The sequence below is a fragment of the Haliotis cracherodii genome, unplaced genomic scaffold, assembly GCF_022045235.1.
Source record: "Haliotis cracherodii isolate W230 unplaced genomic scaffold, xgHalCrac1.p SCAF_23, whole genome shotgun sequence".
Lineage (NCBI taxonomy): Eukaryota > Metazoa > Mollusca > Gastropoda > Lepetellida > Haliotidae > Haliotis > Haliotis cracherodii.
In genome coordinates this window covers 10,382,469-10,409,646 of record NW_027266279.1, presented here as the reverse complement: position 1 = coordinate 10,409,646, position 27,178 = coordinate 10,382,469, and the positions used below count along the sequence as shown (strand labels likewise).

The 27,178-nt window shown below is 38.6% G+C and overlaps 1 protein-coding gene across 1 annotated transcript in view; it reads right to left on the bottom strand.

Moving 5' to 3' along the window:
* Positions 1-25,680, bottom strand: part of LOC139471814 (uncharacterized) — a 125,976-nt gene extending 100,296 nt beyond the window's left edge. Inside the window, exon 1 of the mRNA XM_071254311.1 lies at positions 25,133-25,680. Within this exon, the coding sequence (XP_071110412.1) occupies positions 25,133-25,363 (231 nt within the window). The 5' untranslated portion in view covers positions 25,364-25,680. The remainder of the gene's footprint in view (positions 1-25,132) is intronic.
* Between the last annotated feature and the right edge of the window lie 1,498 nt (positions 25,681-27,178).

Below are 27,178 nucleotides of genomic sequence, written 5' to 3'. Positions count from 1 at the left end.
GCTGCCATGTTCTTTATGAACTGGATGTTGATTTTGATTGGACTATGCATACACTTGTTTGTCCAGCCAAAATAAAACTCCATAATTCCTATCTCATTAAAATCAGATCTTAGTTCTCGCTACCACTAAACAAAGATCTGAGGACATCCCATTACGGGTCACGTCAGCACGACCTTTCATCCAACCAATCAGAGCATCCCTTACCAGATCCTAAAAGTGACAGACGGAATGAGTTTTCATGCAACCTCAAAATATTTAACAGAGGGTATTCCGAACGACAGTTACAGGCATTTTTACTTTATCCATACAATCTAGGCCATCTATAAGCCATTCCAGAATGTTGTTTTGGCCAGTTTTTAAACATATGTTTCGAAGCGTAGTCGCCAGTTTGAAACTAGTGCCGTAAAGCTCGAGATAGCTGCCTTCTGATCGGCAAATGTCGATTTCTTGTCAGTCATTTCATTGGTCGGTCAATGTTCGCGAAAGGTCGTTCTGATGTGACCCGTAATGGGATGTCCTCAGATCTTTGGTTAGCGGCAGCGAAAACTAAGATCTGATTTTAATGAAATTGCCATAATTCGAGCCCAGTTCAGCAAGGACTTATATAATCAGTTAACGCCCTTGCCTCAGGAAGGTGATGGATTCATGCCACACTAAACCATGGTACAATGAGTTCATGTCACACTGAGGCTTCCTTTCATTGGTTCATGCTACACTATGGCTTACTACAATTGGTTAATGCTACCAGGGTTCCGGAAACGGTCATATGCGCCGGACATGACCGATTGGGAATTTCAAATGTCCAGTTTAAAATATTGCTTACGAATATTCAAATTTTTCTGTCCGAACATTTTAAATCACACACGGGGTCCAAATAATTAATGAGCGTTATCATATCCCTTCAGTGAATTCAGGTGAATAAACAGGTAAAACAAACTAATTTCAATAAAAGTATGAAATTTGATATAAAACATCACTAGACATGATGATTTACCATTAAAAATGTATTTCCTGCTCGCAAAGGCATTGTTTTATATGCAGAGATTAAGGTTACTGTGTGGAAATAGTAATCAGCTGTGCACACGTTTCCTCCCAATCTACCGGTGATTCAGTTAAAACATACCCAATGATACAACTTCAAAGAATTTTGATGCAATGGTCGGAAGAAATTTTAACTGAAATTATTATTTTATGAGGAATAATATATTCCAATATCGTGTTATTTTAGTTGCAGCTTCCACCATATATGCTTAAAATTATAAGAACCATAAGCGTAGCACTATGCTACAGATGGTATGCAGGATATTTTTTGACGTATGGAACGATGTTGACCAGTCACCGTAGGGACTTCACGGGCTACATGTATTTCGATTGCGAAAACGTTATGTTGACATTTAACAGTCAAACTGCCTCAAATATGACTTTTAGTGAATAATGGTACTGCATTTATGATATGTGTATCCATTCTCTTGCAACTAAAGTTTGTTTCAAGTTGGAAAACTTATTAAAAATGTTAGTAAAATTTGGGAGCCATGCTTTAATGTGTGCTATAACCGAGTTAGCGTTCTTTTGAAGTGTGCATCTTGTAATGTGTGTGTAAAGTCGTACTAAAATAGGCTATTTGAAGGGGGCGTGGCCTAAATGCAAATGTCCAATTGGGATTTTAAATTTTCCTTACCTCTGAATGCCACACTATACCTTCATACAATGGGTTCATGCCACACTAAGGCTTTATACAATGGGTTCATGCCACACTAAGGCCTTATACAATGAGTTCATGCCACACTATGCCTTCATACAATGGGTTCATGCCACACTAAGTCTTTATACAAAGGGTTCATGCCACACTAAGTCTTTATACAATGGGTTCATGCCACACTATGGCTTTATACAATGGGTTCATGCCACACTAAGGTTTTATACAATGGGTTCATGCCACACTAAGACCTTATACAATAGGTTTGTGCCACACTAAGGCTTTATGCAATGGGTTCATGCCACATCAAGTCTTTATACAATGGGTTCATGCCACACTAAGGCTTTATACAATGGGTTCATGCCACACTAAGGCTTTATACAATAGGTTCGTGCCACACTAAGGCTTTATGCAATAGGTTCATGCCACACCAAGGCTTTATACAATAGGTTCATGCCACACTAAGACCTTATACAATAGGTTTGTGCCACACTAAGGCTTTATACAATAGGTTCATGCCACACTAAGACCTTATACAATAGGTTCGTGCCACACTAAGGCTCTATGTAATAGGTTCATGCCACACCAAGGCTTTATACAATAGGTTCATGCCACACTAAGGCTTTATACAATGGGTTCATGCCACACTAAGACCTTATACAATAGGTTCGTGCCACACTAAGGCTTTATACAATAGGTTCATGCCACACTAAGACCTTATACAATAGGTTCGTGCCACACTAAGGCTTTATGCAATAGGTTCGTGCCACACTAAGACCTTATACAATAGGTTCGTGCCACACTAAGGTTTTATACAATGGGTTCATGTCACACTAAGGCTTTATACAATAGGTTCATGCCACACTAAGGCTTTATACAATTGGTTCATGTCACACTCAGGCTTCATACAATGGGTTCATGAGTGAGTGAGTGAGTGAGTGAGTGAGTGAGTGAGTGAGTGAGTATGGTTTTACGCCGCAGGATAAGAATAATACGAGACCTGCACTTAAGTTCTTAACACAGGTGAAGTTAAAATTGGGGCTCCTTTAATTGGGCAAGTGAGTGAGTTAGGTTTAATACAGATTTGAGTGAGTGAGTGAGTGAGTATGGTTTTACGCCGCTTTTAGCAATATTCCAGCAATATCATGGCGGGGGACACCAGAAATGGGCTTCACACATTGTACCCATGTCGGGAATCGAACCCGGGTCTTCAGCGTGATGAGCGAACGCTTTAACCACCAGGCAACCCGACCGCCCCCAATGGGTTCATGCCACACTAAGGCTTTATACAATAGGTTCATGCCACACTAAGGCTTTATACAATGAGTTCATGCCACACTAAGGCTTTATACAATGAGTTCATGCCACACTAAGGCTTTATACAATGGGTTCATGCTGCACTAAGGCTTTATACAATGAGTTCATGCCACACTAAGGCTTTATACAATGAGTTCATGCCACACTAAGACCTTATACAATGGGTTCATGCTGCACTAAGGCTTTATACAATGAGTTCATGCCACACTAAGGCTTTATACAATGAGTTCATGCCACACTAAGGCTTTATACAATGAGTTCATGCCACACTAAGACCTTATACAATGGGTTCATGCCACACTAAGGCTTTATACAATGAGTTCATGCCACACTAAGGCTTTATACAATGAGTTCATGCCACACTAAGACCTTATACAATGGGTTCATGCCACACTAAGGCTTTATACAATGAGTTCATGCCGCACTAAGACCTTATACAATGGGTTCATGCCACACTAAGGCTTTATACAATGAGTTCATGCCACACTAAGGCTTTATACAATGGGTTCATGCCACACTAAGACTTTATACAATGGGTTCATGCCACACTAAGACCTTATACAATGGGTTCATGCCACACTAAGGCTTTATACAATGAGTTCATGCCACACTAAGGCTTTATACAATGGGTTAATGCCACACTATGGCTTAATACAATAGGTTCATGCCACATTAAGGCTTTGTACAATGGGTTCATGCCACACTAAGGCTTTATAAAATGGGTTCATGCCACACTGAGGCTTTATACAATGGGTTCATGCCACACTAAGACCTTATACAATGGGTTCATGCCACACTAAGGCTTTATACAATGGGTTCATGCCACACTAAGGCTTTATACAATGGGTTCATGCCACACTGAGGCTTTATACAATGACAAGACAAGACCACATCATGATCTTTACTTAATTTGTTCCTCCAGCTTGTGCCCCTTATATTTGTCATCTAGATTCCTCATTGTAAAAGGCGACTATGCTTGTCGTAAAAGGCGACTATGCTTGTCGTAAAAGCGACTAACGGGATCGGGTGGTCAGGCTCGCTGACTTGGTTGATGCATGTCATCGTATCCCAATTGCGTGGATCGATGCTCATGATGTCAATCACTGGATTGTCTGGTCCAGACTCGATTATTTACAGACCGCCGTCATATAGCTGGAATATTGCTGAGTGCGGCGTTAAACAACAAACCAACCAACCAAATCCTCATTGAGGAGCATTAAATCATCTCAGATGTAATACATTTGTCATGATTTTTCACTTGTGAGTCCTTAATTATATAAGTACTAAATATATGTCACTCATTTGAAATTATTTTTCTTTTCTTCAAATTGGAGAAATGTATACTATTACAGCTGAAATTTTGCATATTTCTTGCAAAAGAAATTCCTCAACTGGCTTCCATTTTCAAATTAATTCCCTAAACTTCCCTTCCCTTAATGGGAATAAATCTGCATAAACCAGCAAGTATCACATCAAACTCCATAAATCTACATTACTTGAAAAAAAGAAATCTGAAGATATCCTTCTGAATTAAGCAGATATATATATATTTCCGTTCTCGCTACATAATTCATGTATTCACCATCAGTCTAGACAACGCTTAGCAATGACATCTCTAGAAAGTATGCACAATGTATTAGCCAATCAGGGCTGCGTGTTCAGTTCCTTGTCCGAGTTTAAAACATGCAAATGTTGCCGAGGACTATATACAAGAGCCAGCAAGCTTCTCGCCTCAGTGTTTGTATAAGGTGGGACGGCATTTGTTCATGACAACCTAACTACTTCCCCCAACTTCACTGATGAAAATCCTATTTATCCTGCTCCACTAATGAGTTTCAGCCATGATACCTCTGTAGAGAGATAAAACCCCAACAGGCTTGGCTGAACATTTTATAAGTATTTGCTGTCTTAGTCATGTGTTTATCAATCTAAATACCCTCAGGGCTAATATGAACAAAGCATTATTTGAAACTGAAATCTCATGTACACTTCATGTACACTGTGTATGTTAAAGTGATGTGTTTGTATATAAATTCACAGGCTGCTGATCAAACTCTGAGTGAACTCAAATGTCCAAGTTCACACCTGAGGTCAGGTCAATTTATTTCTTTTGCTATCGCTTGCCTTACGTACATGTATTCCCCTAAAATTTACAAAATTTCAAAATAAAATGCTGGTTTTGATTAAAACGTTTTTCAAGATTTGTGTGTAATTATTTTTGTAAGAGAAAATTATTCCAAGGATAATTAAGAGTTTTTTATCCACCACAAGTTCTTTATGAGTCTACATAAAAAAATATTCAAAAATGTTGGTCCTTGCTTCAAAAATATTTTTTGGTCAAATATGCTTTCAAGATCTTTGTGTATTTATTTTTGTAAAAGAAAATTATTTCAAGGATAATTAAGAGTTTTTTATCCACCACAAGTTCTTTATGAGTCTACATAAAAAAATATACAAAAATGTAGGTCCTTGCTTCGAAAATATTTTTTGGTCAAATATGCTATCAGCTTATCAGCGCCATAAAAATAGGGCAATTTCAGATTTATAAGCAACTAAAATAAGCATGGCCTAACTAACAATATCCAATTGATTTGCAGAAATTCTGCAAAACATTAGAAACATAATATTTGTATTCATGTGTATTTTTAGACATTCAGTAAATATAGGAACATAATGAAAACTTGAAAGGCATGTTACTTGCATTCTACATTTGAAAATGTACCTTGATATTCGATACACAATACACAGCATGACAGTGCAAACTGACTGCTCCCTTACTTAGACACAAAACGTTTGGGAGTTTAAATAGTTCATATCTTGATCCAAGTACTACCGTATTCGACGTAATAAGCGCCCCGCTCTAATAAGTGCCCACGGCGATATTTGCTAATATATTGGCTAGTGAACAATCCCAATTAGCACTCCTTCCGATTGATCAATGTACACAAGACTTATTTATTCGCGAATAATACGCACTCGTGTGTTATATGCATTCTTAATTATGGGCAATTGAATTCTGGAAAAATGTATCTGTCGCATATAAACATTTCAGTGTGTCAGCATAAACCACAAAATTTATCTTTCAACTCTTTTTTCCACCGAAATAATATTCTAATAAGAGCCCCCTATTTCTAATTTGGAGAGCGCCCTAGGCGCTTATTACATCGAATATGGTACTAGGTTTTAGAATTACACCTGAAACAAAAATGCAGATCTTTTATTTCTTTGTCTGATAATTTACCCTTTTTAACCAATATATATTATTAAGAGGGATTTCTGAGAATGAAGATATTAGTTTAGAAATGAGTGTTTTTCTACCTCGAAAGAAGCTATTATTTAAACCTGTGGAATACAATGTGGGTTTTGTCTTCAGTTGCAGATGAAATATCAGTTAATGTAAAATCTAATGAGTGTTCTGGCCTGAACATGGCTCTTAACATCATTTTCATTTGATTTTAGGGTTATCATTAGGACTATCATTAGCTGAGCTTACAAGACCGAACAGAACAATACTAGACTCTGGCTTTTGACAATTATGAAAAAAATAATAATTATGTGTGGCTGAAGGTGCAGACTGTATTGTTGAATAAATTACCAAGATATAATAATACGCATCGAAAAATATTACAAATCTCTTTTCAAATAAATATATTCATGGTTCTTTTTTGTTATAGCATACAAGGTATAAAAGTTTTATGAACATTAAGCAAGTTACATCAAGCACTACGTAAGAACATTTTACAGCAACATAAAAAACGCATCACTTTTCACGGCAGACATAATTCAAGCTCCTTGCTTCTTTCCTTTTAGCTTTTTTTATGCTGTTTACCTCCTATTTATCACCAACAATCACTTTCAAAAAGAATATTACCACTTTAAAAAGTTATTTCAAAGAATTTTTTTTGTAAATGTTACAAGGTAAACATTTAGGCAGCAATTTCAGTAATAAGCCAATTGCCAAGCATATGTTAAGAATTCCAAGAAATGAAGCAATGAACTCCTGCTTTGATTCTCTTGTTCGCCATCATTGTAGCGTACGCTGATGTATCGTAACTAGATCAGCACAGGGCGCCCTTTCTTTACAAACCGTAACTTCAACCATGGTAAATACTGAACAACAATAGCATTAAATTTCAGGCTTCGCGGAGGAACACATAACAATGGTCTTGTTCGTTTTTTATCAATGTAATATATCATGTTTCAAACTCATAATATCAGTGAGTTTAATATCCATAAACACGACTGATTGCTGGGAGACCCCAGAACATTTGTTTGATTACGTGGATACTGGTTTCGCATACCCCAACGTTTTCACTGAATGTGCAATTTGGCGACATCCATACGGTTGACGGCAGTTGCTGTTTTCGAGATTCTTGCCATAAAGTGTCTGCATGGTCCTGTAAGTTGGTCAAGAGTTATTTTGATGTAATTGACAAGGGGATAATCATGACAGCTTTGCTATGATGATGTGTGTTAAGTGTTACAGAATGTGAATGACACGTATGGTAGAAAGTTGACAGATGTGGAGATTTGTAAGAAGGCTAATTTACACTGGTTTCAGAAAATGGCATTTTTATCTTTTAGGCTGGCACACCATAGGGTCCATGCACAGCAACGTTTTGAGTGGGTTGGTGTTGGTGTGTTGGTGTGTTGGTGTGTTGGTGTTTGTGTTGGTGTTTGTGTGTTTGTGTGTTGGTGTTTGTGTGTTGGTGTTTGTGTGTTTGTGTGTTGGTGTTTGTGTTGGTGTTTGTGTGTTTCTGTGTTGGTGTTTGTGTGTTTGTGTGTTGGTGTTTGTGTGTTTGTGTTTGTGTTTGTGTGTTGGTGTTGGTGTTTGTGTGTTTGTGTGTTTGTGTTTGTGTTTGTGTTTGTGTGTTTGTGTGTTGGTGTTGGTGTTTGTGTGTTGGTGTTTGTGTGTTGGTGTTTGTGTGTTATTGTTTGTGTGTTGGTGTTGGTGTTTGTGTTGGTGTTGGTGTTTGTGTGCTGGTTTTTCCTGTTTGCGTTTTGGTGTTTGTGCATTGGTGTTGGTGCATTGGTGTTTGTGTGTTTGTGTTGGTACGTAGATGTTTGTGTGTTTGTGTGTTTGTGTGTTGGTGTTTGTGTGTTGGTGTTTGTGTGTTGGTGTTTGTGTGTTTGTGTTGGTGTGTTGGTGTTTGTGTGTTGGTGTTGGTGTTTGTGTGTTTGTGTTGGTGCATTGGTGTTTGTGTGTTTGTGTGTTTGTGTTGGTGTGTTGGTGTTTGTGTGTTGGTGTTGGTGTTTGTGTGTTTGTGTTGGTGCATTGGTGTTTGTGTGTTTGTGTGTTTGTGTTGGTGTGTTGGTGTTTGTGTTGGTGTTTGTGTTGGTGTGTTGGTGTTTGTGTGTTGGTGTTGGTGCGTTGGTGTTGGTGTGTTGGTGTTTGTGTGTTTGTGTGTTTGTGTGTTTGTGTTGGTGCGTTGGTGTTTGTGTGTTTGTGTGTTGGTGTTTGTGTGTTTGTGTTGGTGTTTGTGTGTGTGTGTTGGTGTTTGTGTGTGTGTGTGTTGGTGTTTGTGTGTAGGTGTTTGTGTGTTTGTGTTGGTGTGTTGGTGTTTGTGTGTTGGTGTTTATGTTTTGGTGTGTTGGTGTTTGTGTGTTTGTATTTGTGTGTTGGTGTGTGTGTGTGTGTGTTGGTGTTTGTGCGTTGGTGTTGGTGTGTGTGTGTGATGGTGTTTGTGTGTTGGTGTTGGTGTGTGTGTGTGTTGGTGTTTGTGCGTTGGTGTTGGTGTGTGTGTGTGTGTTGGTGTTTGTGCGTTGGTGTTGGTGCGTTGGTGTTTGTGCGTTTGTGTTTGTGTGTTTGTGTTTGTGTGTTGGTGTTTGTGTGTTTGTGTGTTGGTGTTTGTGTGTTGGTGTGTGTGTGTGTTGGTGTTTGTGCGTTGGTGTTTGTGCGTTGGTGTTGGTGCGTTGGTGTTTGTGTGTTTGTGTTTGTGTGTTTGTGTGTTGGTGTTTGTGTGTTTGTGTTTGTGTGTTTGTGTGTTTGTGTTTGTGTGTTGGTGTTTGTGTTTGTGTGTTGGTGTTTGTGTGTTGGTGTTTGTGTGTTTGTGTTGGTGCGTTGCTGTTTGTGTGTTTGTGTTTGTGTGTTGGTGTTTGTGTGTTGGTGTGTGTGCATTGGTGTTTGTGCGTTGGTGTTTGTGTGTTTGACTGTGTGTGTGTTGGTGTTTGTGTGTTTGTGTTTTTGTGTGTTTGTGTTGGTGTGTTTGTGTGTTGGTGTTGGTGTGGGTGTGTGTGTGTGTGTGTGTGTGTTGGTGTTTGTGAGTTGGTGCGTTTGTGTGTTGGTGTTTGTGTGCTGGTTTGGGTGTTTTGGTGATTTGTGTGTTGGTGTTTGTGTGTTTGTGTGTTGGTGTCTGTGTGTTGGTGTTTGTGTGTTTGTGTTTTAGTGTTTGTGTGTTGGTGTTTGTGTGTTGGTGTTTGAGTGAGTGAGTGAGTGAGTGAGTGAGTGAGTGAGTGAGTGTTTTAAGCTGCCTTGACCAATATTCCAGCAATATCACGTTTGGGGACACCAGAAATTGGCTTCCCTATTGTACCCATGTGGGGAATCGAATCCATGACTTGGCATGATGAGTGAGGACTTGAACCATGAGGCTAACTCACCACCGCTCATGACTTTCTGCAGCTCACATGTAATTATTGCACTTATATAGCGACGTGCATGCATATGTGTGTGTGTGGCTCCTTGAACCAGTCTGCACTGATGCCGAATTAAAGTCCTAGCACACTGAGATACCATGCCGCAGTTTAACATGAACACCCCTCTTAGACACAGCATACTGACTCCGAGCCGACCAGTCCTTGTTTTAGCCCCCTTATGACGAGTGCCAGACAGGATAACAACAAGTACCATCTTTTAACGTCTTTTTGGTAAGACGCGGCCAGGGATCAAACCTGGGCCTTCCGCTCACCAGGAAGAAGCTCTACCACTGGGCCACAGAAGTGATCTAGGAACACCAAGAAATGAGTTTCATGTGGAGAATTGAACCCGTGTCAAAGGAATAACAAGCAAATGCTTTAACCACAAGTCTTCCCCATCACATGGAGGGATTGTGATGATGCATACCTCTTAGGTGCAAGCCCGATGCAAAGGCGTTAACTGACTCAAAGTCCAGTTTCCATCCTTGTCTAAATAGGTGGGAATTTCGTAGCAACACCAGTGGCTATAATGAGTTATGTCCTTTCTATTTGTGTCCACCTTGATTAAAAACATGAAAAGTTTGAGAAAATATCTGTCGACACCCAGTTGGTGGTACACATGTTTTGCAAATCATGCAGTCGGACAAAATCTGCACTTTGAAATCCATGTTGTTTATGAACCAGATGTCTAATTTGTTCCGCAATTTTGATTGGACTATGCATAGACTCGTTAGTCCAGCCAAAATGTAACTCCAGAATTCCAGCCAAGTTTGGCAAGGGTGGAAACTGGACTTTTAAAGTCAGTTAACGCCCTTGCCAAGGGAAGATGTGAAATAACCTACTCAATACCTAATTAAACATCCTTGTGTGCATCAGTACCGTTTTATAGTTGCCAGCACCAACATGTTGCCACCTACATCACTTACAATAATTCTTGTATAATTTCCCAAATCATGTTCTTGGGCCAATATGCATCATTGCTTCAGTCAAGACACACCTAGTGATGTCATATGGTTCTCAAAAGGAGTAAATGTAACTTTGTGAGTTTAATGCCGCACTCAGCAATATTCCAGTTGTATGATAATGGAGCCTGGACCAGATCATCCAAAGATTGATATTGTGAGCAAAGATCCACACCGTTGGGGTATGCAGTCACCAAGTCTGACCATGTGGTCTATGTAGTTGGCTCTTACGATAAGCATTGGTTGCTGGGGACTAGAGATTCTCACCTTCCCATGGGGACTGAGTTTCAAAAAGGGATATGTGACATTATGTGACAATAACGTGTTTTCATGAATTATCACGCAATAGCATTAATGTACAGGGGTAGACTAATCTGCTTGTCCTTTGGCCACTGGCTAGTCAAAATAGCAGATGGCAAATTATATTTGAATCCTTATTCTCTTCAACTGCACTGTAACATATTCTCAACTTATCGTGGGTCCGATATTGTGATTTATATCATACCTTGTTGTGAAGTAGAGAGTGAGTTTCTTGTTTGTTGATTAACACCACACTCAGCAATATTCCAGCATTAAAACCGCAGTAAGCGTGAGTGAGTGAGCTGGGTTTGACACCACTTTGAACAGTATTTCAGTTATAACACGGTGTGACAGCAGGCTGGTGTACTAGACTCGGGCTTCGTATTGGTGGATGGCGTCGCAGACCAAATCATTGTTTGAATAGCAGCATTTGGGATGCAATATTCTGTTTCTAAGGTCCGACTGTTGAATAATTGCAGACTGTGATCCCTTTGCGTGTCGACTTCTTATATTATTGCAGTCTTACACAGGATTGTTTTTTCTTAAAAATCCAGTGATATCTTATTTGTTTTATACTCCTAAAGAAGCAGGAAACATTGTCAATCCAGATATTTTAAAGGTTGAATAGTACTCCTATTCCTAGTCCATAGACACTGTTCCTAAAACTATCCACATTCAGACATGGCCATTGGTCTTCTTATCCATGAATAGTGGAAATCTAGAGGGACAGGATGTTTTCTCCCCAAATATAGCTATTTTACACTTATCACTCCATCGAACAGAGCTATAGTATGTTGCATATGACAAATGGGGTCTATCCATGCAAGCCATTTCCGCACCATTAATCACTGCTGGAAAATACCGTATTCGACGTAATAAGCGCCCCGCTCTAATAAGCGCCCACGCCGATATTTGCTAATATATTGGCAAGTGAACAATCCCAATTAGCACCCCTTCCGATTGATCAATGTACACAAGACCTATTTATTCGTGTATAATACACACTCGTGTGTAATATGCACCCTCAATTATGGGCAATTAAATTCTGGAAACGAATATCTGTCGTATATAAACATTTCAGGCGGTCAGCATAAACCACGCCATTTTCGATCTTTCAACTCTGTTTTTTTCCCACTCAAATAATATTCTAATAAGAGCCCCCTATTTCTAATTTTGAGAGCGCCCTGGGCGCTTATTACGTGGAATACGGTAACTGTCCACTCCAACTCAACAATATTCTGAACAAAAAATACAGTGAAACTTAGTGAATTCCTTTAACTTGCATTTATATCATTAAGACAACGTATCTCTGTTGTAGTGTAGTGCCGGTAAGCTAGAGGTAGAATGTTCTAACAATGGCACGGTAAATTTGATATCTTTTCCATGGTATAAGTCTCACTGCATTCATGAACATTTCACTGTTTTACACAGGATAGGCAAGGTCACAAAACCAAATTCAAGCTATTTCAATGATAGAAAAAACCTACTTGTTGCGACAATGTGTCAGTTTTCTCCAGTGTGTTATTCATCGTGTAGAAGGGACTATGGTTCAATACTGCCAGCCAAATGGCTGGGAAAACAATTTTCATTCTTTACTTAATTGGGCAACATTCCCAAAATGTTATTGCATAGCTTTATCATAAATCTACTGATTCCTTACACAGAAAATGCAGTTCAACCTTGCATTCAAGGGTCAGTGTGACATAAAAACAAATCAATAATTCAATATTGTGATAGCTGGCTCTCCATCACCAAACTAGCAGTATTGAACACACAGTCGACTGGCATTTTCCATTGGGATGAATAAATACAAAGAGCGAGAAATTCAAACTTGAAAACTTTATTTGAAACAATTCAACATGAAAAATACATTGAGTAAAACAGTTGTTAGTACATGAAATATTAAATATGAAAAATGTAACAATGTTAATGAATATTAAACATTAGGAAACATAATAAAATATATATTAAAATAACATGATGAATATTCATCTCTCATTCAGATTCAGAACTTCCAAACAAACACTTTGCTTGAGGCAAATAACTATAACTGTCACCATATAGATATTGAAACAGGAACAAAGAGGGTCCTTATCATGTTAAAAAAAAATACAAACGCAAGCGAAATCCAACATTAAAAGATAGTGGTGTCAATGACAATAACTATCCTGTTTCCATGGAAACACATTCATTTCTTTCACATAATATATCTCATAGAAACTGTTTGACCCGTTTACAATTTCCTCCCATTCAAGATAACCTGTCCATTCATGTTCGGCACATGAAAAATATTTATGAGCATGCTATTGATAATAAACCTAGGCCCACGTTCACGGTCAGACATAGCCCATGAAACAGTCGAGTTATGACCAACCGACCACACCTCTAAACTGACCTGTATTTAATACAACACTCTTCTGAGACCACCGAATGAGTAAATGTTTATAAAGTAACAAATATTCCTCAGTAGCAACCATTGAGTACATTTAGCTTGTTAGCGAAAGTTTTGTCTATTCAGAAAGCGTAGCTGTCAAAGCTTATCACATGGACAAACGAAAACCAATTAAACCAACCAATGACACCAAATCCAGTGAAAACTTGTCAAACCTACGTGGCGTGTTTGTAGATCCGCGATCGGCTATCCACAACCCAGGCCCTGTTGAGAGTCATTAAATCAGCAGAACAGCGACGATGTCCCCACTAGGTGTAGAGTCAACACAGAGCTTCTCCTCCGCAATAACCAAGATTCCATCAACTCCCTTCTATGTACGTCACAAGCACATCACAAACCCAGGTCATACCCACATCATATCCTATTTGCATTTCTAGCAAATGCTTGAGAAATAAATACTGGAAAAAGTACCAATTAAAGGTTCCTTATTTTCCAAACATAATCAATGCAAAGTGATTGAGATGAACAATGGACAAAAGAGTGGAAAATCAATTGAAAGATTAACCTAAAAACTCCTTTCCACAAAAGAAATTATTCGAAATTATTTTGAGAAACAAGATAGAAATTAATTTTTATTTTTACCAGTCTTCAAAAATAAACTGACACAGAGTTGCCATCTGTTGAAGGATAAAAGTGGTTGTCCACAAGGAAACGTCACTCATTCATCCTGAATTCTGCTTGTCCGAGATTTTTGTCAATTTTAAACCCTTAATTATTTAACACTTGCAGATAAATTTACATCTTTTTTCTTTCACTGAAAGTGAACAAGCCATTTCAACATTGCTTAAACATGTGCTAACAGGAATCCTTGCCAAAAGACAACCTACATGTTCAAAGGAATGTTTGGCTCTCCTAACTCCTTTATTCACAAAATATGTATCCCTTTCAGAGCCTCGACACACTGTAGTACACGTCTTGTCACCCCTAGTCTGGTCAGACTGAATACACTGATCACATGTTTGCTTCGCTCCAGTGATTACAGACTGTTCATCGCATAACTCCTCTCAACAACATGTCACACCGAACGTCCACAGCAGCTGGTATAGCTCTCTATCGTGTGCAGCCAAGCCATTACATTATACATCCTCTCCAACTATATCCAAGAATGTTCACTATTCAACCTGCCCTTTGAACGCAATACCTTCTTTTAAGTATCACAAACATCATCGTCAACTCTGATAACATCATCGGTTGAAACCTGTCTTGCTTTAATTAAACTGTATCAATACTTGACATCAAAGGATACACTTTATTTTTTTCCCTTTTGAACCCATTGACACAATCTCTATCCTGCCGAAAAGTATTAAGAAAATGGCTTAATTGTATAACCATGGTTAGCACAAAATGAAACTGAACTTAAAAATTCAAAATGGATAGGTTACATGTTTCAATTATTCAGTGGTATTAATAGAGCACAATACATAATACCAAGTGATTCAGTGACAGCAGCTGTTTAGGACCACACCCAAACGCCCCCATCCTCTTCTTGATATAGTCATCACCTGCCTGTCTCTCAGTCTCATTTTTTATCCATTAGACACGCCAATCTCCGAATTCATCCCTGATCTGGTTCTTTATACCTGGGCTTCCAAGCCGAACTCCTAGTTAGTCTTTCAACAGGGCATAACCAACAATGTGAGCTCACTCCACGTCGAAACAAGATGGGCAGAAGATTTGTTTGATCAGGCCGGTCTCGTAAATACACAAACTACTGGATTCGCACATCAAATATTCATACTCATGAAAAATAGAGAAACTAAGAAGACAAGTATTACAAAATTGAGAATGATGGGGAAACAAAATTTAATTCTTAACCATCAAAATACTCAACTCATGAATTTTGTTTCCGATGTCTTTATATTTAACTGGATATTGTCAAATCATAATCAGATAAAAGTTCATGATATTTAAATTAATTCTGTACACATGCATCTTTAAGCCATAAAAGAAATATTATTTGACAAATTATTGTCATTATCAAAACTACAATAAACTCACTGATAGAGATATTGAAAGTTATGCAGGATTAAAACATGACTAAACCCTCAAACATCTGATCATGAATTTATTTCAATTATTTCATCTTTCAACAAAAATGCAAAATATGCTATAACTTGTTTCACTTGTTCACTGAAGATGAGTAGCAAGATCCTGTACGTATCCCATCCTGTTTGAGCCCTGGTATAACTGAGTCACTGCATATCCTAATCATAAATCTAACCCTCAGGACATGCCCCTTGATCTGATAACACGCCGATCTTTAAAGTGTCACCAAAACTTGCCGGTAAAATCATAAAATCAGGTGTGGTATAAACATCTTTTTTCACTTTTACATAGTAACCTTTTCATGTCAACCACCTGCTCCAACTTGTTCAATTTAAAACCCTACTAAAATCCAACTTGCAAAATTGTTCACCTTAAAACCCTACAAAAGTTTTGAGGTAGGGGCCATGAAAACGCCATTTCTATTGTTACATACCTGTGAATAAACACTTGAAATGGATAAATGAATTTGAAATCCATCAAATAACACTGAAAAAAGTAGGTAATCAATGTGAAGCAGTACTGATGTTTCAAAATACAACTGGAAAATATTAACTTTGAATATCTTGAATACTTGAACACACTTTTTTCAAAAGCTTCAAATCTTTCTTTACTGTTGACATTCTTCAAATTCCAATCCAAGCCATGTTACCAACCAATATCACATTGTTCAACAACTCAACAATACTCTACAGCACAGCTGTAACGAAACTAAACATATATCATTTTCACTCAATCCTCCTCAAACACAGATACACACACAATCAAAAAGGACTACATGCAAACTGAAACTAACAGTCGACTGAAATATATGCCAAACACTATCAGAATCCACAAAGTCAAAACACATTACATGACCCTAACTGAACCCCCAATGTCTTACAATATACCAATTTTTAATTGCACTATCTCAACATCAGGATGTTTAAGGAGCTCACCCAACGAAAGTCAGAGCCCAATATTCATCCCTCACCCTTAGATCTATCATGAACCTATATTAAAATAGAAGTCAGACAGAAACAGTTTGCACAGCAGAATTAGAAATTTATAGGGGTTCCTGGCTCCTTGAGATTTACTGCTTTTCAGCATTAGAAATTGGCACTAGTCCTGTAGTCCTTACCAAACTGCCCAATACTTAAGGTAAGGACTAGTAGAAATTGGCCCATTTTAAGGGTTTTGCTATATGTTATCATTATAAGGACTAGAGGACAAAAACTGTTAGCTTCTAACCCTGCTTTTGTACAAGGGACTCCTAAATCATACAGTTATAACATCAGGGTTATGACAAGGATGATTTGCTTACAAAGTTAGATTTCAAACACTGAACATTACAAATTAAGCAGGTTCCTGTTCTTTGCAATATTATTTGTTGGGATATAATTATTAACCATGCTTGATATGACCATAAATGTATTTTGAATTTTATATTAAATTCTGATACAACATTTTTAGCACTTTTAAAACACCATGGAAACTCTTAACTATTCATTTAAATAATTTTTACTTTTAATTATGTCCCCAAAAGTCCTTCTGTAATCCAATTAAAGAATTAGATATCCACAACATTATCAGCCTAACACTGATTTTCAAATTCACCATGAACGGTCAAATGAGTCCTAGCCATAACTCTAACATAAAAAATTCAGGATTTAAGGGGTCCCTAGTTTCAAATACAAAGCCAAAACCCTGGGACCCAATTAGTATCTAACACTGCTAATATTCCCTCCCTCAGATATAATTCACACAAGTCCAAAAATCAGCTGTAATCTCTTTCGGCCATTATGTTAGAATGAGATTTACTGGGATCATTTCAAAATCTTTTCAAAAGACCCTTTCTGTCCATCTATCACTGATGGTCTCCTAACACTGCTACCGACTTCTAAGGGCTAAACTGGTTGAGAGCTGGCTGTAGCTCTCTGACACAGATATTTCTCGTTCCAGGTAATAAGCTCTAGTCACGCACGACAAGGTATTTCACAACTGTTCTCAAAGATCCAGTGAGCTTGCCGGAGTTAGCTTGGCAAAGCTTGCTGTAGTTTATACATCACTGATCAGATGCTTGGTTGCCTAACAGGGTCAAACTGACGGCATGTTTTACAGTCTGGGACAAGTCTAAAATTCACCTGCCTTGTGAATACTGTCTGGAAATTAGATTGAGTCCTTTGCAATTTGTTGATTATCGAAAAAACATCCTTTAGCAGATCAATGTTGAATTCAAATCCTGAGTACAGAAATATTTTTGAGGTTCTGAGTGTGACAAGAATAAACATCATAAATCTTGTAGCATCAGTTCATATCGATATCTGTCCAGATATTCCTATAACAAATATGTTTACCATTCAAATTTGGGTAGACTGCAGTATTTGGGTCCCCAAACCGGAACGAACGTTTTTACGTTTTAACAGAAGTTGTCAAATGAACGTTCCCTGCATGCACAGTTCGTTATTTACGGTCGAAGCGAGAGGATTTATATGAAATTTTATATGAAACAATTCCAGTAGCGGTTTTACATATTGTCCAATTTAGGAAGAGTTATGCTTCAACAGAAAGGATCAATACTATCCATACCAGTTTCTTGATATCAATTAATGCAAATATTATTCCACAGTGTTAAGACATATAAATTAGGGATATTTATGGCATACATTTGAACCCAGATGGTGACAATACAATACAACTGAGAAAGCCTTGAAATAGCAATATCTGAATGCCTTTATCTATGCACATAATGGCCGCCCTCCAGGTGGTTTTATGAGTTGAAATAATAGGCAAAATATTCAACCTTGAGTACTGACAAATACCATTATTATTGGCCATTGTGATAAGGAGAAAAGAGGCTTACTTCAGTCTAATCTTTCTCCCGTGCCATACAAGGGTTGTCCAATAAGCATGCCTGGCCCAGTGTCCATGTCATCATTACCATAAAATCAATCTCCTGGGTATTCGCTACGTGAACCAAGACTGACGAACACGGACTAATTACTTGGCAGTCATTAAGATTCAGGTGGACAGGTTTTCCAGCTACTATCGTAGTACTGTACCTAATCACCTGGGGGCTCGATGGACATTAGGATAACTTCAGATCGGTCATTGTGTCCACCAGGGTCAGGGTATATCACCTTTGTGGTCAGTAGAGGGTGGGGTGGCTATTGTGTCACCACAGCGAGGGTAAATCAGCTTTGTGGTCAGGAGAGAGTGGGGCGGTCATTGTGTCCACTTCATCAAGGTAAATCACTCTGTTGTCTCTTGCTGGATGGTAGAAGAGTGCTCAGAAGGCAGGTGGGGGGTGACTCCCAAGTGAACACCCTCTCTGGTCAGTGAAGGGGTGGGTGGAGATGGATGAGAGGGGGGAAGGGGAATGGGAGGGTTTGGTGACAAAGGTCTGCTGGGAGGACAAACCAGTATTGTTTGGTGATCTGAGAATAAACAGCCCAAATTGGTAAAATCTTGAAAAGATAATGCAGTCGTTGTTACAATGGCTGAATGATTGGAAAGACTGCTATGGACTCCACAGTGGGCGGTGGGATCAAGAGCATCAGGCAAATGCTGGGGCAGGGGACAAAGGGTCTGAGATAGGAGCCCTGGGTTCAACAGCTGCGATAACCACATGACATGGAAAAGTGGCCTGTGAGAGTTAATTCAAAAATGGTGGAAAGGAGTTCAGGTACGAATTTTAGAACAAGATTTTTTTAAAGTGTTACTGACAGAATTCAACATTGTTCCAGGATAACAAATAATTTGCAATATATATGACCTTCACATTGGATAAGGATCTCAGACATTCTGCCTAAATATCAGTATTTGAAATTAAGCATGAAAGTGATCAGGTCCTTTTCATAACCCTTTGGTAACACTGAAGATTTTGGGGTCCCGAGATTCAATACTACATTAGCAAATCTAAAAAGACACTTAATTTTGAGCACTGCATATAGATGTTAAGTAAGGATATCTTGGATATAGCCTAGGACTGAGGTTTGGATGTGGACCAGACTAGGTCCTAAGGTATGTAGTATACAACACATAGATCCAAATGGTAAGGTCATTAGCTTACATTAGTCCAATACAATACAGATCTTTGAACAGTGACCTGGGACAAGTGGCTCAGGTAATGTGTCATACGTTTGGGACATTAACTCCTGGCTAAGTGCTGGAAGACGAGGTGGGGGGTATGTCCGAATCGTGTTCACAATAGGGAAGGAGCTACAAACCTTTGAGGGTTGTTGGGCTAAAGACAGTCAGACAATAGTGTGACTATCGCCCCAGCCATCTAGCTGGGCAGGGGAGGTACTTGGCCGTTTCTCAGACACAGCTAATCATCAAGTCCTCACTTACAGTGCATAGTCTACATCGCTGTGGTGATCAGCTCAGTTTGACAGGCTCTCAAGTCATACAATTCCTCTTGGTTACTGATATGGGTTCATGATCTAGAGCAGGGTGCTCACTGGCATGCCATGGCTCATAACATTGACATGACATGGTTCTCCTGTAGTTAACAAAATGGCAGTTCAGATACATACACGAGAACAATGTCACAAAACCAGTCAAAAGTAAGTGATCGGGTATTGAGTTATATAGGCAATCAAACTATGTCTACCATCTGGGATAATGAAATAGACATGTAAAAACCATCCTGAATTGTGAAAGAGTCCTATCACTGGCTATAGGGACACAGATGTTTCGCAAAACAAACACAACTGACAACGATCCATTTTGTCAATTTTACCCGTTTTGTCAATTTTTAAACTGAAAGCCAAACATAACATGTCAATCTCTATTAAAAAACGACACATTGTTTAGCTTTTATGAAAAAACACACATTACAGATCAATTGTTTTATAACCCTTACACTGTATTTCAATAAAGAATAAAATACCAACCTTAATTCACACTGTTTAACAAGAACTTTCAACTGACATTTCAGTATTACAAAAAAGCAAGTTAATTTCATCCAGCAAACTTTAAAAAAACAAAACAACAATTTTTTCGGTATCTTTACAACAAGTAAACTTAAACAATATCCAAGTCAATTGTCAAATATTTCCATGTAAAGATGTGAGCGGGACAGATGCCTTTCCTCTGCTTCTTGTTATAATCCACACACCAAGAGATTTGGTCCCCACAAGTCAACCCGACCACAACAGAACAATTACCAAGTGCAATAAATCTTAACTAATCAGGGCTTCTAAAGCTAGGTTCCAATCCAGCAGTTCCAGGAATCAGTCTCAGACTGAGGGCGGGGTGTAATCGGTGGGCCCCACCAGTCACTGTAGGAAGACAGATTGTGATTAACACCTGTCTTGCCCCTGTGTTCTGGGTACCTCACCTCATTAGCATCTCGTTAGCCTCCTTCGTTAGCCTCAGTCTGCCTCAAGCCATCGTCAAATTCCATCTCTGATTTCTCCTGAATCCTTCCTCGGCTCCCCACTGAAGCGACTGCTACTTTATCAGTAAAGAATGACATGTTACTTACTAAATAATTAAAAATGCAGGCACTCTATTGTCAGATACTTGATAATATTGAGCAGGTAATATTTAATTAAATATTTCAAAAATTAAAAAATTTTAAACTAATTTTTCTGCTTTTTTTCTAAATTCTAAACATTCTCTTTGTTAAAGTTAAACTTCTCTTAAAATATAAAACACATGTACCACATCAAAGTTCAGAAAATTCAGAAATATGTTCATACTGAACATTACTAACGAAAATATGTAACTATCCTAATTTGACAAATGTGTGATTGATTGAAATAGCTACGAAGACAAGCCCTTTTAGTCACGAATGTCATGAGTCACAGTATAATGATATGTACATGAAATAAATTATGACTGTTTCATAAGGAAAATTCATCATCAACTGTCAGATTACTATCTGTAAAGCCATGCTCATGATATACTCTTTCAAAACATCAATAACAAAGAGAATGTTTTTATCTGACATGAAATAAACAAAATAAAAACATCATTACAAACAAAATGTTCATACTCACACAAAGGATGGTATAAGGGCTAAAATTGTAAATTTTGAAAACATGAAAATATTTTTTTCCAAGCAAAATGGTCATTCTGAAGCAAAATTTGAACTTATGTTAAAAAGTCTGCTCAATGCAAATGTACTGACAATAAAGGTGCACAAAAGAATTAGCTGCAGTGCGAACAACAGAAAAGCAAGAACAAGCAGCATAGCCGTTTGACTTTGTAGCCAAGACAAGAGAGCTGTGGGGAGCCCGAGGTTTTTGCAGAGAACGATTGTTGAATGACGATAAATGTTGGTTAATAAGCTCTGTAGACATCTTTACCTGACAGTATTAGAGTAGTGGTAACCAGTCTAATGCTGTTAGGTAAGATGGCGCCAGAACCTAGACTGTTCTCACCATTCCTGCCGCGACGGGCATCTCCGAGTGCGTAGCGGTGACATACGTACGTAGCCAGGCGAAAGTGAACACGTACGAAAGTTGATGTGCTGTTCTGTTAGGCGTGAGGAAGGCCACGAGTGCAAAGCTTGAGTCTATCTCCAGCGACAAATATTTAAGCAGTGGTCGAAGTAGTATACACTAAATTCTCAATGGCAGTATCCCTGTATGAAATCCCTGAACAGACTGCGAGACAAAGGACACAAACTATGTTGATCTGGGATAATCATCCCGAGTAGCTTTCCTCTACAGCGCTCACCGTCATCCATGTGTGACCGAACAAAGGAGAGGTCCAACACAACTTCCTCGGGAAAAAATCAATCTTCAAATTCAAATGTAACTCCCTAGAAAAATGTCACTGGCAACAACACAACTCCCAAGCCCAGCAAATCCTCGCTTGAATACCAATCTAACCCAACGACAGGGGAACGACCAACATAGCCAACTTGTTCTAACTGACGTATCCCGAATCCGCTTTCTAAATTTATACCCAAGAGGCCGTTAATGACAGCTTCCATACGACTAAAAACTGGTTTGTGAGGGCAGTCGACTCTCCCACGTCTCGGTGCATCGCGCGGGCCACTGGGCTCCTCTCCCGACCTTCCGACTCGCAACACATCGACCAGAATAACCACAAGTCATTGTGTGGATGCTTAAATCCTGGAACGTAGCGGCCCTCTTTCGCCAATCCCTACTGAACCGCACCTTTAGAGGGTAGTCAAACCAACACTCTCTCACATGAAAAGGAAAACCGGGAGCTATTCGCTCGCTCATCCATTGACTGTTGACAAAGCCTGGCCAAGCAACTCAATCAGCGAGCGGCCTGACCTTTCTATAGTCTGCCTTTACAAAGTTTACAGCCTTGTTCCCTTGAAGGGTCGCTCAACCTGCTTGATGAGCCAAAACCTGTTCCACAGGGACGTGCCTGAATGCCTTAATGCTACTCTTCAGTAGATCACTAGCCACGTAGGTAAAAAAGTTGTAAAAAGGTCACATTGCATAGCGGTCACAAGGATTCAGTAACCAGCTAGCGGTGTATGCCTTTCTGTTCGTCAATATTTGCCAGCCATCTAATCTGGCCTCGTCTGCCTGCAAAGCCAGTGTCCCGACTGCTAGTGTTACCTTCCCCCGACCACATGCCCTCCGCCGCACAGAAACGCTGTGTCAGATCAGACCTACGTCAACCCACCATCAAGCCAGCAGACCTAATTTACACAACTACTACACATTCCAATATGAACGGTTACCCAAGTCCCTGGGATGTGCACCTATCACGCCAATAAAGGCTGGATTTATAATGGCTGTTACCTGGTTACAGGGATAAACTTTGCTCTGACGATATGATGTGATGGCACTGGTTTCCATAGGAACCACATAAACGGGAGGAGGCATTTGGGGCCACTCCGTTCACTTTTTATCTCTAACACTGAAGCATGGCAGTATTTTTCAATTACTCGGCACATGAAACTCTCTGCACTCATCAAGCAAAGTCTATTGAATTACAAACGTTTTTTTCCATTGCAACTTTGTTCTGACATTCAACAACCCATCACTTATCACCTAAAGCTACTCATTAATCTTCTCTTCATTTTAATAAACTATTACTAAGCACATGAAATTTATGGCCCGAAACTTGAGCTTTCTCACAATAATAAACCTCAATATGCTATTAAATCATAACACCATGCTTAACACACAACACCAAGACAGATAATTAAACATAACCTATTTACTCTGTGAACAATCATACCCTTCATTGTAAAAGACATCTAAACTCATGCTACCACAATTTATTTAAAGAAAAAGTTAATAAATCCAATCAAGCCAAAGTGTGTTAAAATAATGTCAGTTAGTTAAAGATGATGTCATGCACTTGTGTACAAACAAGATTAAAACAGCCACAAGAGAATATTTTTAACCAGTTTCCTAATGAAAAAGTAAATCTTTAATGGTATCCACTATGTAAAAACTGTATTGATGATATAAAGAAAGATGGCCTCGTCACATTCCCAGAATAAGCAAATTCCGCGAGATCCAATAAATCGCATTAATCAATGAAGCACCTGCACTGTTATGTGTTTAACAATGTATGAGACAGCAAGTTCCCGACTTGGAGTCGACACCAGCTAAGCCACCATATCAGACAAGAATGCATATGTCAATGTATTCAGTTCAATACACGAATCAAACCTACTTAATTCTCCTCACGACCGAGATAAATAAATCTGTTTGTTTATCTTGCTTTGATAAGTCATGAATTGGAAACAGCTTTGATAGCAATCAAATTTGCTAGGGGCTTTGCAAGCTTATTGGCAAGGACCTGTTCTCTATCTTATCATACCAAATCAACATTTACGGTGTTTCAATATATTAAAATTGATCATATTTCAATGACATTTTTTTCATGTTCTCCCCCTGGAGATTTATCAAATTAAAGTGCTTCAAGTCTTTGATAAGAAAACTTACCCCTAAAAAAGTAGTCATGCCTTTTAAACTAGTTTGACTTTCTTAATCTCAGATTGTATGTATTATTTTACATCAGTGTCGCAACCAATTACCGACGTGATACAAGTAACCCAAAATACAACTTGAATGAACTTTGTTGGTAAATATTAATTTTACCGAAAATATAACATTATACATTTGAAACATCTGGTAAATATTATAATAGCGACTGTCTCATTATTCGGCCACATGTTTGAAGCTGCTACATATTGTGGAATGACCTTCAAAGTATCTTCAGTAAGCTGTCTCCTACTGGGAGATAAGAAGGGAATTAAGTAATGGTGATAAATTATGATCTTTCGTTATCGCTCAAAACCAAACAGATACAAAGGAATTGCCCCTATGGTCAGATAAACCATTAGTGTAGGTTAAACCTGGGCTTGCTCCATACAAAATTTATCCCAGATACGTTGGTATTACTACGTGAATGGATTTGCTTATATGCTTTTCCAACTAGTTATATCTCATACATGTTGTAAGTGGATCACTTATGTCCAATTCTAACACGTTTTTTTCAATATGTTATGCTTATAAACCCAATCAGCCATATATTCATAATGTAACATCAAATTGTACCTAAAAGATTCCTTATTACAGGTAAGCACGTTATGTTTTGACTTATGGAGAATTATTTTATTGACATTTGGGTAATAAAAACGGCTGCAGGCTTATGGCAATTGTGTTAAACTGAAACGTCCAAAGTATGTGACACTGGTAATGGACTACAATAACATGGGCCTACTACCTGAAACTAGCAGGTCTACCTCTACTGTCGAACACTCAAAATCCAATTTCTCATTCACGTTCTTACCTGTCGATCTTTTTGAAATTTTAAGAAGGCATCTTGAAGGCTTGTTTGTTTTGGTTCCCCCCAGTCAATGACGAATGAATTAGAACTTTTAGAAAATGTAGGCTTTTTCTTTGACTCAATTGGCATGGTTGGTGGTAAAATGTCACATGTCTCTCTCTCACGTTCAGCCATTTTGTCAACATCAGTGACAACTGGTGAGACCTTTCTGGATTGTGTCAGATCTAGAAGCATATTCACATGCGAGTTTTTGTCCAGTCTGATGGACCAAGTCAATGTCTATGTCACCACATTCCATGGATTTATCAGTAGCAAGTGGAGTGTTTTGTGATTGAGCGAATATTACTGACGGGATACACACCGGGAAGGTGCTTTGTTTTGAAGCTGAGCGCCTTGGAAATATGTAAACACTAAGTATGGCGTCGTAATTTTGTAAGCTCGGTCTCCATTGGTTAAAACGTTGAAACATCAACCAATCACATATCATATGTTATATCTAGTTTACATTGGTTACAGAACTCCCACTTCGACCATATCCCAAAAGCCTCTTGAATATTTAATCATGAAAGGTGATCAATCGGATATGATCAGTGATCCATGCCATGATCAAAGAACATAAATACCGACTAGACTCAACATGACGTAGCAGGAATGTGAAGCACAAATAGAATTCTCCATATACATAACGATTGCTTATAAAAAAAAAATCAAAAGAAAATAGTTACCCGGATCTGTCATTATAATTATAACCATTTTATTACAATTAATTTTAAAAAAGACAATGTTTGGTACTACCACATGGCGAGACGACAACATTAGTTCCAGATAACTAAGAATGGGTCCCTGCGAATGCCCACAGCGGACGACACTGATCAATAACTGAAAGGCGACCCCATGAGCAATGAATGGGAGATAACTCCTCATGGCTTGCCAGCAATGCGTTAAGCGCAAATAATTGACACCTTGTCCAAGTTCGTCCAAAATTACCACTACTAATAGCAACATAATAGTGTTATATTGAATGTCAACGGCAAACATCATTTTGCATCAAGTATAACACATAACCTCTCGAAGCCCAGCCAAAACACCCATGGACTTTCAAATGTGAAATAAACGTCTTGCTTTGCCCTTTTTCAATGTGACGACACAACGAAATCGATGATGTTCGCAGGATATGAGGCATAAATGTGAAGACTCGTTCGCTAGGACAAGCCACGAGACAAAAGCAGTTCTAAAGTAATACATGTTAGATAATATAATATTAACTAATGTAAGTTTCAACGCATGGTGATACGTTGTGACTGGAATCACAACATTGTACAGGAAACACACTACTCCTTGACTAGCGTACATGGATATTCAAAGTGCGATATTAAACAACAACCATTCCGACGCTATCTAAAACAGATTCACACGCACAACCTATCTGGAAGCCAACCATTTCGGTTTGGTATTCAGCATTTCACACACTGACTGCCACATCGAAATCAACACAGTGTGTCTTCCAAACATTTGTTCGTATATATCTGTACTTAGATAACGTACGGATTGTGTTAAGCGTATACCAAATGAAAAATACTCCACATACGAAAGTTCATTTATTATCTACCTGTTACTAACCACAACAAATCCGGTTTCAAACAGATATTGGGCAGGTCCGACGTCACTTGCCTCCTCACCCGCATCCCAACCAACCATCTTTACCGCCCCCTAAACACGACCCTGGAGATCCCCCTTCATCGGTAACACCCATTATATTGCCTTGTTGCTCTCACGCGGCTTCAACTACCACCGTTCTATATTCGTTCACACAAACCGCGATAAAATGAATTACCCAAATCGCACAAAACATTCACTAACCTACCTATACGCTACTAATCTTTTAAGTGACATTAAATAGTGATTCTATTTCCAGGACAATTCTAATTATCCATCACCCTTAAAATAGTTGTCTGAATTCTTTGTACTTGTACTCAAGTAGAAAAAATGTGACTGTAATTAGCGGAGTTAATTCTTCAATAATCCTCGTAAGTGTCAATCCCTCCCTCA